A 19,252-nucleotide genomic window follows, 5' to 3' on the forward strand; every position below is an offset into this window, starting at 1 on the left:
CTTCAGCTTCAAATTATTATGTCCCACTGTTAGAGGTCTGCACGGGCCGGAATTTTTAGCCCGAACCTGTCCCGGTCCGTGATTTTATAATGTGAGGGTCGATCCGAGTACGAAATATGTTTTAGACTTTAGGACTGAGCCCGGATCGAGCTCGAGAGACAATCAAATGAGCCCGAAATAAGCCCAAATTATAGAAACTTAATAATTAACGCAAATACAATCTTAATAAAAAATACAATCTTAATACAATCTTAATACAATCTTAATAATTATACAATCTTAATAAAAAAAATGGATCAAAAGATTGCGATTTTGGCCAATAATTAGTTTTTGAATCAGAAGTCACAAAATTTTTTGAATGGCCCCTAAATCGAGGTTCCGTATTTTCTATGGAATAAGCACATCATACTGGGTTAAGTGATAATTTGGGTTTGGCTACACTATATGTAGTTCTCCAGACATAAGGCGTACACGAAAAATTTTGACTGAATGAAATACATTGGATCTTGGATCAGCGGCCACAAAATTTTTGAACGCCCTGAAATCGAATTTTCGCATTTTCTACGGAATAAGCACATCATACTGAGTTAAATGATAGTTTAAGTTTGGCTACACTATATGCAGTTCTCCTGATATAAGACGTACAAGAAAATTTTTAATTGAAACATTTTGGATCTTTTGATCCAATTAAGTACAAATCACGTTGAATTTAATACTCTTTGCAATATTTCAAGAACCCAATACATGTCAATATCCTATTAGTTATACAAACTATCATAAAATCATACAGTTGGAAGCCTAAAAGAAAATTTTACTTTATTCTGAGCTACATAAATCATGCTGTATTTAGTTACGAGCCTCCACTGCTCCAAGTGTAAGCACCTGGATTTTCACATTTTTCGTTGATAAGTTATTACACTATTTACAGAAATTTCAAACTTGGGGGAGGGAAAGGAAATTGCATCCTCTGTCAAGTGGGTAGTTTGTTCATCATGAACTTTATGTTAATTACAATACAAAGTAGTGATGAGAGAATGGGATTTTAAAACAATAACAATGAAACAAGAACGATAACTTTATATAGTGCGAAGAATACAAAAATGGTAACAGAAAGAATGTTAGACTTATGCGATGGCCATCCGGAAAGTGGCACCCGTTTGTGCAATGAAGGCACAGTAGTACATATTAACAAATATACACATTTTTATTGGAAAGAGCATACTTTACACTACTTCTCCACATATTCACCAAGCAAACTGAGGCATTTGTCATACCGTGTGACGAGTTTTTGTATTTCAGCGTCATAGTCCTCCGCCGCCAGCGTATTGAGATATGTAGTCTTGAATTTTTTTGGTTTGGTTGGTGAATGAGCGTGATGCCATTCCATGGACTGTCGTTTACTCTCAGGTAATGCATAACAAACCCATGTTTCGTCCCCTGTAATGATGCAATTCAGGAAAGAGTCTCCTTCATCGGAATAACGGCCACGAAACGTCAGTGCTGCAGCCATACGCTTGGTTTTGTGCTCATCTGTGAGCATGCGAGGAACCCACCTTGCACAGATTTTTGAATAATGCAGATGGTCTTTGATAATTTCATGAACAATTGTTCGAGACACATTAGGAAAATGCTCACAGAGTTCATCAATTGTGACGCGCCGATCGTTCCTCACGCATTCGTCTACTGACCTCAGCAGTTCGTCTGTAATGACAGATGGTCTCCCTGAACGCTCCTCGTCGTGAGTACTCCCCCTCCCCAGGTTGAAGTTGCGACACCAGCGCCGAACAGACGACTCGTCCATCACATTGTCTCCATATGCCTCCTTTAATTGGCGATGAATTTCATAAGGTCGAACGTTTCGTGCATTAAGAAATTTAATCACGGCCCTCACTTCACAACTGGCGGGGTTCTCAATTCGTTAAATCATTATAAACGAGCACAGGCACTGCTAGCGTCACGCAACCTCGCACAGAGCAGGCAGACAAGCCACTGACGCGGTCTGACCTTGCCCAGCGGCTCCCCGAGTCGTCAGTGCTTCATGCGGCGCAAACGGGTACCACTTTCCGGATGGCCCTCGTATTGTAATGAAAACAAACTTCGGTGAATAATTAACCCTTTTCAGATCTTTCCTAGTTATAACTACGAAAGGGTAGTATCTTCATTACTCGATTAAACAAGTACTAATGAAACTTTGCAGATCGAGTTTTTTGTGTTTTGCAACTACGGAGGTATTGTAGAACAAGTTATGTATGGTTTCACGTTTCTCTGCGTCAACACAGAGAAGGTGATGACGTCACAACTTATTTTTCCGTTAGGCCTATTTTTATTATTTTTGGAGGCCTACTTTTGCATCAAGAAGATTGAAATTTTGCACACACATTCAGTGTAACCCTAAGTATTCTTCAGATTTTTGCAGATATCTGCGTTAACATAGGAGGGAGTCCAGAGGGGACAAAGAAAAAAAGGGAATTTTAAACAAAATATAACTTTTTCGTGATTTTCCCGCCTCAGATACATGATGGAGACATGTGAGTGGTACTGTTTGAAAGGCTGTTCTATTGCAAAGAGAATAATTTATGAATTATGACCCAAGGATAAATAGGGATGTCTCAAGAAAATTTTCCCTGAGATCCTGTTTGCGTAGGTATCTGGGATATCCTTAACACATTGCTAAATATTTTTCCGATCCTTACTTTTTAAGATAGAAGCCTGAAATCTTGTACACACATTCAGTATGTCACTACGTATTTTTCAGTTGATTTTGAGATCTATGTGGTAACAGAGAGGTGGGGGGGGGGGGGGGGAACAAAAAGGTTTTTAAAAAACTATTTTTCCACCAAAATTCCCTATTTCCCTGAATTTTTCCCGCCTCAGGGACATGATAGGCTCATATAAGTGGTACCGTTTGAAAGGCTATTCTATTCTGAAGAGGATGCGGTACAAAACATGACCCAAGGATAAATAGGGATGTCTCAGGAAATTTTTATATTACATCCGGGTCTTTTCGGGTCATCTGGGGCATTGTGGAGATGCTCTAAGCTCATTTGTAAATATTTTCTTGTCCTTACTATTCAAGATAGAAGCTTGAAATTTTGTACACGCATTCAGTATACCCTCTAGTATTTTTCAGTTGATTTTGAGATCTGTACATTAACACAGAGGGGCCAGGAGGCTCAAAATTTGAAAAAATCTAAGAAAAATCCTGATATCTCTCAAAATTTCTCGCCTTAGGCACATAATAGGGAAATGTCAATGTTACCGTTTGAAAGGTTGCTCTTTGTGAAAAAAAAAAAAAAAATGAAGTATGAACCATGATCTTACGACAAACAGTAATGAAGCAGCACCTGTTCAATTGAAATTATAATTTACCTAAAAAAGGTAGGATTTTAAAAGGGTAAACGTATATTATGTCAACGAAAGAATTGAGACTTTCAAATGGTAGCAAAAGAATACGATTTCTCAGTTATTAGCATTAAATGTGTCTGATAATTGCTAACAGACACTTAGCATGTATATACACATCTCTGGAAGTCAACTGCCTTTGTATGCGTTGACTCTTTTAAACACTTTTCTTTTAACTTCTCAGAATCACACCTGCTCTTAAGCTATTTCTCCCGCCTTTACGTATGATAGATATGCACAGCACATGAGTCTGCCTACCTGAAGATTCCTGTATTCTAATGAACTTGACTAGGCAAGTTTGGTTGATCAGACAACTTACAACTACTTTGGTTACATTCATTAACCTCTTCGGCCTTTTCTTGTTTCTTTTCTCTTTTCTCTTTTCTCTTTGTCCATCTGGTAATCTGACTCAGCTTGTCTTCACTTTGCTACAAGTGGAGTTGACTGCTCAAGTGATTCATGTCCTTTTAGGATATTGGAAGTTACGCCCCATTCCTCGCATAATGCACTGTTAATACAACGTTACAAAAGCATACATTCAATATCCGGTCTTGTTGTTTTGGATGTGTCACCACTCCCTTTGACATAATTTCCCCCTGATTATGACGAATGGGAGGGGAGGGTGTTATAAGCCCTTCCTGTTATTCATGTTAGACAAAGAGTGATTGTTTTAAAAGTATTCCAGCAATCTAAAAGATATCCGTCCTGTATTTCTAAATTATCTATTTGATTTCCTGTTAGAAATTCGATATTCAGAAACATAAAGCGAACTTTAGACGTACCGTAGACGCAATGTGTTGTGAGGGGTGCGGTACGGTATTTTAATGGTAAAATTATTTTCGGTACACTGAAAAAAAAATTGTAATTAAATTGCCAAACATCAATGTAAAATCATTTACCCTTCATTTCGTATGTTGATATACATTTCCTTAGATTAAATTACAAAATTTGCTGGATTTTTTTTAGAAATTTATACTAAATTTAAAAAAAGTGTGATATTTTTATTGATAAAAAAGTAATTTTACACCATTTCATATCAGTAATTTTACTTTATAGATATAAAGTGATTTACATAGAGGAGTTGCAAACAGATTGCCACCTTTTTTTTTTGTAAATTTACCTATGAAATTTTTTACAGTGTAGAAGCTTTGATAACTAGATATGTGAGTTTCCTAGTTGACAGAAACATATCCTTGCGTTATTTTGGGGTATTATTGTTGTAATTTACCTTAATATAACTTTTTGTCTATTAGTATTAGATCTATTAGTAGGATCATACTAGTGAATCTTACAGGGGCGGATCCAGGGGGAGGGGCAATCGGGGCGATAGCCCGCCCCCCAGAAGAGGAAACTTTCTTATTTTATATATAAATAAACCCCATCTCAGAGATTGGAGCTCTTAAAAGTAGCTCTAAGTAGCAGTATTACAACTCACCGCCCCCCCAGAAGTCCGTTCTGGATCCGCCCCTGAAACCTTATAACATTGTAACGTAAGTATGTATTCTCAATGTTCCACACAATCCGAGCTCCTCCGTGGCTAAGCGGTTAGCGTACGCGCCTTTGGCGTGGGAGGCCCGGGTTCGATTCCCGGCGGGAGCTTATGTGGTTCGGATTCCACGTACCGATCAGTAGGTACACGTCTCATATGGCCTCGCTGCTGAACGGGACGTTAAACTCAACTCAACTCAACAGCTCCACACAATCAATCTTCAACGAGAGTGAGTTTTTGAATTCTGTTTGATGGTCACTGTGGAGCAGCGGTAAAGTGCTTATCTCTAGTATGTAGGGTAAGTGGTTCGATCTCCGACCAATTAAGTTTGTGGTGGACAATATCGTGTTCGTGTGTTTTCTCGGGGTACTTCCATTTCTTTCAACATTTTCATTCCACTAATTCTTCCACTATCATTCACTTGCCTTAATCATCGTCTCTCTTACCATAAACAACACTTTTGCTGGTGGTTGTACCGTAAACTTAAATAAGCATATGTTGTAAAGGGGCAACTGATATGGAGTTCTTCTCTCTTGAAATGTAGGTGAAATTACATAACAGTGTGATCATATGCAACAGGTGTTTAGCAGAAAATTCAACGCAAAGATCAACCAAGAAGAGCGAAACAAAACTTCTGAGATATTGAAGAAAAAGAAGAAAAATGAAGATCATCTGGGGGAATTATTTTATTTAAGACTAAAATAACAATAATAATGGATGCGGATAAGTTACGAAACTTATATTAGCCCAGGCGAAGAAGGCATTTCAAGAAAAACGAGAACTTCTATTCATAAACGATATAAAACTGAAGAAAAGGCTGATAGAAATATACACAAAGAATATGGTGTTGTATGGATGTGGTATGAACAATAGGAAAAGAACAACCATTCGTGTCCTTCAGAAGTGGTATTGCAGAAGAATGCTGTTGTAAATTGGATAGGTTTCAAATGAAAGCTTGTAAGAGATAGTAGGAGAAAAGAGAAGTATGCTAATGACTATATCGAAAAGAAGTAATAGAATGATTAGACACATTGTGATACATAAATGGACTATGCTATTTGCTATGGAGTGAGTGGAAGAGGGAAAGCTACGCAAAGGAAGGCAACGATTGAAATAAGCCGATCAAATAGCACAAGACATAAGGAAGAAAAATACACGGGAATGAAAAGTCTAGCTCAGCATAGGGAAGAGTGGAAAGTTGCGTCAAACAATACTACAAGATGTAGGGAAGAAAAAGTATATGGATTGAAAAGTCTAGCTCGGAATAGGGAAGAGTGGAAAGTTGCGTCAAGCAATACTACAAGATGTAGGGAAGAAAAAGTATATGGATTGAAAAGTCTAGCTCAGCATAGGGAAGAGTGGAAAGTTGCGTCAAACAATACTACAAGATGTAGGGAAGAAAAAGTATATGGATTGAAAAGTCTAGCTCGGAATAGGGAAGAGTGGAAAGTTGCGTCAAGCAATACTACAAGATGTAGGGAAGAAAAAGTATATGGAAATGAAAAGTCTAGTTCAGCATAGGGAAGAGTGGAAAGTTGCGTTAAGCAATACTACAAGATCTAGGGAAGATAAAGTATATGGAAATGAAAAATCTAGCTCAGCATAGGGAAGAGTGGAAAGTTGCGTCAAGCAATACTACAAGATGTAGGGAAGAAAAAGTATATGGAAATGAAAAGTCTAGCTCGGCATAGGAAAGAGTGGAAAGTTGCGTCAAACAATATTACAAGATGTAGTGAAGAAAAAGTACGTGGATTGAAAAGTCTAGCTCAGCATAGGGAAGAGTGGAAAGTTGCGTCAAATAATATTACAAGATGTAGGGAAGAAAAAGTACATGGAAATGAAAAGACTAGCTCAGAATAGGGAACGGTGGAAGGCTGTGTTAAACAATAGTACGATATGTAAGGAAGAAAAATTACAGGAAAATGAAAAGTTTGGCTCAGGATAAAAAAAATAATGGAAAGCTACATGAAGCGAATAAAAAGATTACTAACCCAAGTAAAATAAGGGTAAACGAGTAAATTCAATATTATTGCAGATACCATTCAGTATGTTAGAGTCAATATTTACAGTTTAGTGCAGGAAATGGTACAGAGCCCCCAATTGTCCACAAATGAAAAACATCACCATCAAAACACATAGCATATTACTTCTTTCGAATGGAAGTTGCTTGTATCATATCCATTGTGATTCATAATCAAGAAGCTCCCTGGGTTATGTCAAGAATGCATATGGAAATAAAACCGTACAGAGAGAGAACATTATGTAGATCTAACGAAACAGAAGAATTATTCAAAGTAAAAGAACAGGTTTTATTTATTCCAAATGGAATCTGGATGATGATATCAGTAGCCCTGGATATGGATGGACTTCGTCCGTCCTTTGTGCTGGAGTTTTGTGTTGAGACATGGAGATAATGGGTTCCTTTGGTCTCAGAAGAAAAATATATGGTAGAAGCTACAATAACCTAGCCCCATAACTGGTTGTTATATGACCTTGAAAGAATGCCCATTAAAAGAAGTACGTTTCTTCTTTCTCACTTCATGAACACGTAAACAAAAGGAAACAAAAATTGAGAAGAACCAGACAAAAGATTGCTTTCGCTTGACTTCATCGAAACTAGAATTTACCATGTATGATTGATTTCATTTTTCAAAGAAAGGCCAAAGATCAGTATACATGTTGCAACGTATGTAAAGTCCTGAGTATTTCATAATTAAAATAAATAAATAAATAAGCAAATAAAAATTATTGGGAAAATACTTTTTGTGTGGAATATTGTATTCTATGGGGCAGAAACCAGCGTCGTAACTTAGATTCTATCTTCGGGGGGGGGGAGCAAGCATTAATATTTGAGTCCTCCCGCAAATATTCGCGGGCCCTCTCTCAAAACTCAAAAATAGTCCCCTTCTTTCCATCTTTCTCTTACTCTTTCTGGGCTCCCCGGAACCTGTGGGCTTTTCTGCACTGCAAGATCTGTGGGGCCGTTAGTTACGCCCCTGGGTCCGTACCATACATGACGAATGAATTAAGGAGACAATATTGACAAATCTCAAAGCTATATGAATAAATATTATTTGTAGGACCGCTAATATTAGACATTTTTTACTGAAATGGGCCTACGACTCATTTTTGTTTTATTTACCTTTTGTGTGCTGTTTTATTTATGTAATGTAGTGAACCTGTTTGATGCTTCATTTATAATTTCATGTTCGTAGCGTATATGGAGTAAGAAAATTTTGTCTTAAAGTGGACCCCTCTCGAATGGCGGGCGGCTTATCTGGGGGACAGTTGTCCTCCCTGCCCCCCACTAGTTACGGCCCTGGCAGAAACATTGACATGTAACTTGGTAGGATATCAAAATTATCATTCGATATTCATGTCAACAGAGTAACTGGTGAGGCCTTTAGGAACCTTGGCTTTGTGATGAGATTCGGAAGCGTTTTCTCCTAACAGTAATGTCCTCAAAACACTATACACTGTTTATGTAAAGCCTAAAATGGAATATGCAACGATAATATGGGGTTCTAATAGTAAGAAGTAGGCCTATATAAACAAAACCGAAAACATTCAAAATGAATTGTGCTCTTTTTGACTTACAAAGAAACAGGTATATGTCCGAAATTTGAGAAGTACGAAGATTTTCGTAGCAAATATCCATTACAATCACTTGAAAGCAGGTGAATTCATTTCATTTTATCTTTCTTAAACATAAAATAATTCATGGTGCAATAGATTCAGAATATTTGCTATCAGAAATCAAAATTCACGTCCCATATAGAGCAACGAGACCCCATAATGGCATATTCCATCTCTCAGTGCAAAGGACTAATGCATTGGATGTATTTGCCTGTCAGAAATATGTGTATATTGTATAATAAGATGTCACAAGGACACCCAGATATACATAGTTTTAGTTATAGACGTAACTTTAGTTTAAATAAATAAGTTGTATATCGTGCTATATGCATTTTAAAGTATAAAACGTGTATCGTACTATCATGTTATTTTATGTGTATTTTAAAGTGTATCATCAAACAATTATGGAAAACTGTGATTAGGCATTTACCTATTGTTTCTCGAAATATATAAATAAAATTTTATTCGTTATTTTTTTATTAAAAATATTTTTTTTACATTTAGTTCTTATCTTTATTTTTGGACAGCTGTGGTAAGGGACATTTTTTTTAACACAACAACGATAACTTCACAGAATTCAATTGTGCAGACAAAAATCAAAAGACATCGCCTTTTCTATTAAGAAGGCAAGAATGTTAGAATTATTGCATAAAAGTGACGTATTAAAACCTAAAATTTTAGAAATGAGGATATGGAGATGAACGGAAAACCAATTAGGAAGCGTTAAGAATAGTGAGGGGTGAAGAAATTGTATCCTAAGGGATATGATAGAAGTTATGATAAAAGGAAAAACAGGGAATAATAAAAAAAAATCCAGAAATGATGAACGCTATTAAAACGGATAGTCAACAACATCAAAATGAAGATGTTCGCTGCAGACTGTAATACAGAGCTTCTCAGTTGCAACAAGTGACCTACCAATAATGGCGGAATATTTATGATAATTACAAAAATATAAATTTTCTTTCCTACTACTCTAGTCATTAACAGATCTCACCAAGATCATGAACTGTCCTCTAGCTCTTGAACTTATACACTTACGATCATCAGAAGTGTTCTGTCTTCACTGTTAAGTCTTTAAGCTGCATATGGGGCGAGCCTGAATATGCTATGATTCTCACCTAACCCTTTCTATTTAACCTAGGAATTATCCTCTTGACTACCTTTCACTGAACTATTAAAAGCAGTGTTTAGGGGCAAAAAAATCACTACCCGTTTGTTTCATAGGAACTACGCAAAAGTTCTGTTCACAGTAACAACTACTGAAGCTTTTTGTGGAATCAGAAGATGATGCGTGAACAATCGGAACAGTTTTATTTTTTATATATATGCAAATCTGAGGGTTTGATTGGTTGCTTAGAAACAGTCTATGAACCGAAAGACTGACGTGAGTTTTTCAGTTCAAGCAAAAAGGACCTACATAATGGAATTCCGGAAGTCTTCTGCAGAATGGAAACCAAAATGCCTCTCTACCAATAGCTCAATCAACATCTTTCAAAAAACCTATGAGACTTTGTCTATTATATTAGAATACAATATTCAATTAACATAAGTGGCATGTGTTCTGTGATCTGAAGATGTGTGGGGTTTTATTGAGCCCACAAGAATGATACACTGAACACCCACACCTTCTGTGCAAATAAAACATTAGAGCATATGAAAGACACTGCATGGCTTGAAACAGACACAAAAGAAACGCTTCAGTACCGGGAATGAAGAATATAGTGCATTCATCATTAATTAACTGTCAGAATGTTATGTTATCTCTTTCACATATTAAATTAGGGAGAATGAAGTAACTTCTCAAAGTGTTGTTCTTAGTATCTAGTGCAATCATTTCCCTGATGTCCAATGCAAAAATTAAGGATATATTTGATAGCCCATACATTCACAAACTCATAAAATATTCTTCGTTCAGAAATATCATAAACGACGTGAAGCGTCAGGTATGGGACTTGTTTATCGATATTGTCAACAAATTTTCTTATACAATGTTATACATGATTCATAGGAACAGATTGTAAAAATATATTTCAAAAATCACTGGTGTGTCGCGTAAGTTTGAAGTTACAATTCGTCCACTCTCACCTTGGCTACTTTCGTCTAAATTGAGATGCACTGAACGAAGAACAGGGAAAGGGATCTCACCAAGACGTTAAAGGGATGGAAAATTAAGTATCAGAGTCGCAGATGATGGCAGATTACTGTTGGTACGTAGTGCAATATAACCCGCTTGAAGACAACAAACGCTGGTCAACATGGAGGACGTTTCAGACTAAAAGACGGAGCCGATAACTTGTATTTAGTAAGTTTCAAGTATCTACAAGATTCTTTGAACGTGTTATACCTCTTTTCATTACAGTTTATTATTAGTAATAAGTGTTACATACTTTTGAAACCGTGATTGATACTGAATGTTTATTACAAGTCAATAGGCCATTGAATATTTCACCTGTAGACTGTAGAAGATCCTTATGTGGTGCAGGAAAATGGTCAGGAACTTTGAAATCAGCACCAAGATATTAGGTAAAATGAAATGAAAGGTCGTCGGTTTTCCTTCCCCTTGTAAGGGGGAGGGAGGATGGATATCTAGCCTATGGCTACTTTGTCCTGTGATAATTATTTTGTTTTGATTTTGTAGGTATCGATGCAACTCTCGGCTGCAGCGAGTGAAGAAGAGTCCTCATGATGTAGTGGTGAGGAGTTCAAGGGAGTCGGTCAAAGCACCTCGTTTAAACATTCAGTGGTTGGTTTTAGTTGAGTCTGGGTGTTAGAAAAGCTGCTTCACTTTATGCCATAAACCAAACATTTCAGTTCGCAGGCATGAATAATAATTTTCAATTATTATATTTCATTACCCTGAGAAAAAAATGTAGGTGGCGTACTTAAAAAGGTAGGTTACATGCGTAATTCCTGTAGTTTTCGGACTTACATCAGACGTATAACTGAAAACGCATGTTTTACATTACTTTCCGTATAAGTGTTAAACCTATACACACTTTCCGTATGAAACAATATAGACGGTCAGGATCTCACATGCAAATGGACGTATATAACATATAGCTGACGAATGTAACATAAATATATGCATGTGATATACGGAAAGCTGTTAGATGTCAGGCATCCTGCAACGGTATTATGTAACATCTAAGGACAGTGTGTATGCAGCATATACCTAAGAATAACGTATGCTCCGTACTGATTTCTGTAGTAAGCAAGAGAATTCCGTATTTTTGTACAGTATACCGCTGTCTGGAGAACGGATTTTTCTCAGTGTAATAGTAGTGAGTACTGTCTACAGGTATTCCTATAGTTATTACCAGAAATGCCTACAACGTTAATTTAAAAAAAATATTTAAAATTAAAATTTAAAAAAAGCTAATTATAAACTTTAAGCTAGTGTATCCCATTAACCATAGTATGTCCTGCCATAGAGTTTCACCCTAATGAATAATACGTGCTTGATGTTCTGTTTATTGGTCACGAATGGCATTATTTTAGCGCCATAAAATGAGTTTTTCTCGAAAACTACGCATGAGAGTTTGCCCTCAAAAATGCCATTTTGTTCCGCTTAATAAGATCTCTTTATAACATTTGGACCTTTTACAATTAAATATCATATTTAACTCCATTGGCGTCGGCAGCCCATAAACTTGGGGAAGGGCAGAGTACCGAGAAGAACAAGAATGTACTTAATGCCTTTAGTAAAGTGGAGGGTCCGGAGTCCTAACCTGGAAAATTTAAACAAGAGTCTTCAAAAATGCGTTATTTTGAAGCATTTTTGCCGTAAAAAGCAAACAAAAACTTAATTTTTTGTTTTTTTATTTTTACTTTATTTATTTTGAAACTATGCTACTAAAGAACACAAATACACTTTACAGTTTGTTTGTTTGTTTAATCTAACAGTAAAATTCAACTTTGTTTTACGATTTTAGTTAAACTTAAATGATACCAAGTGTATGTCAAAAACAAAATGATAAAATTTAGTGTGAATAAAGTTTTGAAAACAGGTTTTAGGCCTACAAGCATACAACTAATGTAAACGAGGCTCAACAATGGAGTCTATAGATAAAAAGTTAGTCGAAAATTATAATTTTTAACTATACTAAACTCGCTTTACTTCTCGCTTTTTTTAAAAAACATATTTGTTACTTTACAGTTTACTCCACCTTCATCTTAATAGGGCCAAAAATTGCCTGCCTTTTTTCACAATCGGAATTTTTTTTTTTGTGTTACTTTTTTCATACAAACTTTGTCTAATATTGTTAGCAAAGTAGCAAATTGATACATGGTCGAACCTATTTTGGGTTATAGTTGACCTAAGATACTTGAAATATTGGGGGATCGAAAATCGTTTTACAAATATTAGAGGGACATGTACGTCTCTGGTGAGATTGACGCTGGTGTTTAAGTTTCGGAAATGTGACGTTAATTTAAAATCCGTTAGGTAGTTCAGATCAGTAAATTTTAATTCCTAACAAGTAAATAATTTGTAAATGGGTTTCTAATAAACTCTATAATTGTATTATAGAATTTATTACAATCTATTAGAAACCGGTAGGTAAAATTACTAAACAATAAAATTGACTGGAGCTCCTCCGTGGCTAAGCGGTTAGCGTACGCGCCTTTGGCGTGGGAGACCCGGCTTCGATTCCCGGCGGGAGCTCAGGTGGTTCGGATTCCACGTTAATCAGTAGGTCCACGTTTCATATAGCGTCGCTGCTGAACGGGACGTTAAACTCAAAATCAACTCAACTCAATAAAATTGACTGACTTTAACCATTCGACGAAGCTGAAATTAATACTCAATCTCCAAAAATTAAATATACTTTTTTTTTTTACTTCAGGAAAAACAGAAATATTTACATTCATCATTCTGCAAAATGAAGAAAGTGCTTTACTTAATAACATGAAAATGTAAGATATTAATAAATATTATATAAAGTAAAGAATATTTATGCAAATACATGATTAAAGAACGTTATAATTCAGCTGAATGTCTGTTATCTACCTTTTCAGTAAAATAAAAAAATACGCGTAAATATTGCAAATTACTTTACTTATTAAATAATATTTATAAAGCTCGTTGAACTGCAATGTACAATAACAGTCAGAAGGAAACATCTGTTGGAGAAATGAATAAACAATATTGCAGGAAATAAACAAATCAATTTACACTTCATGCTAGTCTTTATGAGTATGTTTGAACCATAAATGAAAGTGTGAATTTGTTTACTACTTTGCACTTACTCGCACAGTAGAAAGCAAGAGAAAGTTTTTTTTTTTTTTTACACTTTGTTTATTAAAAGAAGAAGAAGAAAGAAAATATTTGTATGACTCGTTCCATTTGAAGAATACACTTTTTATGATCTATGTATGTTATTATAGTGTCTTTCGTTTCCAACACCTCTAGACGCCTCAACACCTTTATGGTGGACTGTGGTTCCGTGGGTTTTCTCGGAGTTCTCCCGTTTTCTCCTACTCATTTAATTCCGCCATTTCATTTATTTCTCATCATCAGCGTCTCCTTTAGCCTAAATGCCATAACTGTGGGACGTAAAGCTTAAAAAGACTTCATTTATTTTTTCATTAAAATACAATACAGGACACCTATACATTTAGCGGGATTTGAACCCGTGACAATCATTCTGCTTGCGAGTGCTTTAGATAAGTGATGGGCATTTTTTTTTTTTTTTTAGGAGCGAGTCAAAGAAAAGAACTTTAAGCGGGCCAATATAATTTATTAAAATCAACAGTGACAAGTTTATAAAAATATTTCAATACTAAACTCTATTGGGGATTGAAAGATCATGAATACAAATGTGGTACATGAAATTATGAATGAATTTGTAGAACTTTCTCGTAATTTACTTCGAATGGGAAGTACTGACTTTCAGAAGTAAAATTCATTAGATTTGGAATCATGTCGCCTGCCGGATAGAACCATTCGAGGGGGCCACACCTGGCTCGTGAACCGTAGTTTGCCCGTCAGTGCATTATTTCAGCCGACGGTCCTATTTTTGTTATTTTTCGTCGCGTTGTATTGTAAGGTATCTTGAAACCCGTAAAATAAACTTAAACTTTAATAGCAAGACGACACAAGTTTTCAGGAGAACAAATTGAAAATTCGCACTCCAGCACGTTAATATATGCGAACGAATGACAACTGCTTCCTGTTGGGAAAAGGGGAGGATATGTATCTTCACGTGCAATGTTTTTACACAAAATTCTTCTAGTTTTTAACACCATCTTAAACATAATATGTCAATAACAATCATTTTTGTGTTGTATAGATTTCACATTAATTTATCAACCGTAATGCCTGCAAACTATTACATATTTTGAACACTAAACTGACAATATATACTTTTAAAGGAATATAAAAATCCGTTTTACTGCCAAAAAGCAAAACTGATTTCAAGGTCAAAGTTTTCATTAAAAAAAAAGGAAAGCAAAGACATGAAAAAAAAAAAAAACAGAGCATCGGCAGCCACCTGTCCACTTACCTGAATCCAGAAGGGCAGGTAAAATCCTGAACAGCAGAGGAGAGCGGCGGCCAGAGATAAACACGCCCAAAACACACCAACACCTGTCAGGGAGGTAGCCATAATTGTAAAAAAAAAAAAAGAACAGATGATCACAACACTACTTTGATTCCGTTGATTTTTATTTCCTTCACAAGGAAGACCATAAAAATTAATAAATAAACGAAATAATTTTTTTTCCTTTTTCCTGGAAGACTCTGGAACACGCGTTCTTTAAAAAAAAATCACATACACACGCAAATTCACACACAAAAAATAAAAGAAAATTGTATTATATCAACGTTCTTACAAAACTGTTTTTAGTGCCCTCCAGAAACTTGAAGAGGCATAAATTCACGTACAAACTTTGTTTACACTTACTTTACTGAGATAAAATAAAGTAAAAATAAAAATAAAAATAAAAAAAAGCACACAGCACGAGACAGGACCCAAACTTGACTTACACTCCAACACGGAAGTTACTGACGAATAAAACAAAATAAAACAAAAACAAAATAAAGAAAATAATAATAAAAACAAAGAAACGAGACAGGCGATCACTACAAGTCTTTCCCCACTTTGTGTTAACCTTCTTCTGTAACGGCTGCTTTGTCAACCATAAAGAGAAGCATTTGGTGATTTCGTGATGTACACTGACGTCTCCGATTTGTTTCCATCAAACAATTCACTTTGTTCTAAGTTACCTAAAAGCAAGCACTTTCTACTTTTTTTTTAAAAAAAAAAAAAGTAAATTGTCAGTCTAAGAAGATAACGCTGCTGTAATTATGCAGTCTTGACACTACTAAATTTTACAAAATCCTTTTTTGTCCATTTTTCTTTTAAAGTAGAGAGAGAGAGCGCGGGGAGATATTTGTTTGGCAAAGTTGAGAAATAATTTACAGCTTGCGTGTTGGGTTTGTCTTCACGAGAATCAAGATTTTTTCTTTTCTTTCTGTATCTGTGGCTACATATCCCTGGACGGGACACGCAATCTTTAAAAACTTTTGCACTTTATAGAGCACTTCAAGCTTTTCGTAAAGAATGAATACAGATAATATATATACTAAAAGCACATGTATTCACCTTGACAGCAGCCGGAAATTGAAATATCGTAATTTTGTTGTTTCTTGTTTCAACAAAAGAAGTTTATCAATTTATATCATTTGTCAAGATTTGTGGGTTAATATTCTATGTTGAAGAACAACAAGAACACATTAAAACATTTGTTATTAACACAATAATCTTGATGGGCACACTCGCACGTCAAAAACGTTTTTGAGTTAATCGCGACGAGCACACCGTCTAGCGGTTAACGCGGACAACTTCAAGCACCACCTTCCACGCCAAAGTCTCGTACGCAACTGATGAATCGCGTAACGAGTTCTCCGGCAAAGGCTGACCGGCTGCAGGGCTTTAGTTCCTATACATTGCCGCACGGGGGAGTTAACATGTGTTACCAAATAAAAAAAGAAGTATGCTATCAAGTCAACCACAGTAGTAGTCGCAAGACAGACTACGTTGATAGTTTTTTTTTCTTTCTCTCCGGCTAAGATCTTCCCCCTTCTGGATCAGTTATTTTCTCCTTTATCTCCTGGCAAAATAAAACAAAACAAAAAGGAGACGAGTAAAATGCTAAAAAGAAGATCCGATAGTTTTATAATAAGAGGCAGGACGAACTGCAGCCGACTACAACAGATGGGTGACCTTAGGCAAGATATGGCGTCCACTAAAGAATTCTCGAAGTATAAGACATAGGTGGTATAAAAATTCTCGGAAGTCTTATGTGAGAGAAACCATTCATGTTTTGATTATGGAAGATCATACATTTTGATAAGAAGTAGTCGGGCTAAGTGTATTCGCCTTGCAGTTAATCTCCGAAAGCGAAGCGTGAATCGAATATTAACCTAGTGTTAGATAAAATACTTTCAAGTGCTTAATTGCAGTCCAAACAACTACTATATTAATTGTTATATACATAAATTAGATATATTAGAGAAATTTTCTTCCGTTGGTTTTAGAGGATAAAACTTGGATATTTACTGATGTAATTTCCTTGGGGAACACGCCGCTAGTAGTTTTGCCAACGAAATAAAATGTTTCTCGTCTCGTCCCATATTTTTTTTTCTATAGAAATTTCGTCTCGATTCTGTAAGAATTCTTTCTTCTCTCGTCCCAATTCTCGAAAAAGCCGTTCTAGTCTCGTCTCGAAAATTTTCTCGACTCGTTTTTGTACAAAATGTATGTTCTAATTTCTCTCTTAATTTCATTTAGAATATACCAGGGGTTTCAAGAGGTATGCGTAGGGTATGATATAATAACATTTAAACGCCCTTTAAACGCCGATTGACGCAAATGCTGTATCAAGGCTTCAAACTTCAATAACTCGGGCCCTAATTAAATTAGAAAGTTAATTTTGGTATCAATGTATTCCTAAGGAATGGAGCTTTCCACTGATATGCATTTTATGTATGTGGAAAGTACCACGGCAGAGGGGAGAGGGTAAATTTTGTATTTTTGCTTTTTTTGCATCAGGTTTCTTTAGGGGTATTTTAAAATATTATTGTCATGAATCTATTGCCTACACATTAGCATAATTTTGTCAACGTAGGATGACTGCAAGGATTGCAAGGGCTTCTCACATTTTATTTTCTCAAATTTTTAGGACATTTTGTTCCTTCTTCTTGTTCTTCTACGAATGTGGCGAGAATTGCACAAATGTTAGTTACGTCGTGGAATTTTTATTTCCTTAAGATTGTCAATGATGTATCAATTATGACTGTGTGACAATTAGATAGGTCACTATGGCCCCCAATTTGAGGCTCTACGATTTCGATCAAATCCCTGGCGAGCGTAGAAAATTTAAACCATATTTTATCGTTGAAGTATATTGTGTGATAACTTGACTATCCTTAAACGTTGATAGATGCTCTTCATTGTGTTCCTGTAATAACTTTATCAATTTGCAGATTTTATAGTGTGAATCGTGTACCGGTAACAATTAAGCAGTGTTTCGGATCTGAGAGCTTGGTGAACTAGTGTTGTCCAGAGGATTCGAGAAATTTTCGTCTCGTCTCGGTTATAGAGACGAACATTCTGGCTCAGCGGTAGAGCGCTTACCTCTTGGGAGTGGAGACCCTGGATTGGTCCCCAGACAAGTAGATTCGTGGTGGACAACACCGTGTCTGTGTTTTTTCTCGGGGTACTCCCGTTTCCTCCCAATTTCTCATTCTACCAGTTCTTCTATCATCATTCAATTGTTTTATTTAATCTTCCGTCTTCCTAAAGGGCGTCTAGAGATGCGCACGAGACAAGATATGTGTCTGTCTCGTCTCGAAAATGTGCTGTAAAAGTGATGTCTCGACTCGAAAAATGTATATTTCTCTATTGGAAGACCCGTGTCTCGACTCGAATTTTGTCAGGAAAATCCTGTCTCGACTCGTCTCGTGCGCAACCCCTAATGGGCGCCAACATGGGACGTTAAACTTAAAAATTTCATCTCGATTATTATCCTGAAAATAAGATGAGAATTGTCATGTTTCTATTCTCGAGTACAACATTAGCCTCTAGCCATTCCTTTTGAACATCGAGGCTATATGAGACATGAAATCAATTTAAGGTGGAATCCAAACTAGGATGGTCACATTTTCCGGAAAAACGGAAAACGGAAAATATTTTTTTGGGAAACAAGAAAAAACGGAAAACGGAAAATTTTCCGGAAAATCGGAAGACGGAAAATTTTCCGGAAAAACGAGACGGAAAATTTTCCGGAAAATCGGAAGACGAAAAATTTTCCGGAAAATCGGAAGAAGGAAAAATTTTCTGAAAAACGGAAGACGGAAAATGTGATTTCCAGAAACCGGAAAATTATTTTTGCGAAATGGCCATTCCTAATCCAAACTACTGTAATAGTTGAAATTTCACTGCTCATCCACCGGAAACCGGACTATCTATAAACATTGAAGGTAATAATTAAAACCAATGACTAGTGTATCTACGTAGAAATATTAGTAAATGTATGAGTTATGAACGACAACTAGTGGGCGCATGTTTGAACTGTTGACGAAGAAACATCTAAATATTTTGAGTGGAGTATTGTTGTGAGTAGGGGTAAAAGTGAATGTAATAAGGTGGGGGACGTATGACGTCATACTGTGCCTCGTGCCTATTTTTGCTTATGGTAATTTTTTACGAAGTGGTGGGA

The 19,252-nt window shown here is 36.1% G+C and overlaps 1 protein-coding gene across 1 annotated transcript in view; it reads right to left on the reverse strand.

Annotated features, from left to right (window-relative positions):
- Positions 1–16,423, reverse strand: part of LOC145668965 (LHFPL tetraspan subfamily member 6 protein-like) — a 473,446-nt gene extending 457,023 nt beyond the window's left edge. The window contains exon 1 of the mRNA XM_081737259.1: positions 15,034–16,423. Coding sequence (XP_081593385.1) covers positions 15,034–15,135 — 102 coding nt within the window. The 5' untranslated portion in view covers positions 15,136–16,423. The remainder of the gene's footprint in view (positions 1–15,033) is intronic.
- Positions 16,424–19,252: the final 2,829 nt, after the last annotated feature.

The sequence above is a fragment of the Thermobia domestica genome, chromosome 13 (assembly GCF_964235325.1).
Source record: "Thermobia domestica chromosome 13, izTheDome1.hap1.1, whole genome shotgun sequence".
NCBI classification, from domain to species: domain Eukaryota; kingdom Metazoa; phylum Arthropoda; class Insecta; order Zygentoma; family Lepismatidae; genus Thermobia; species Thermobia domestica.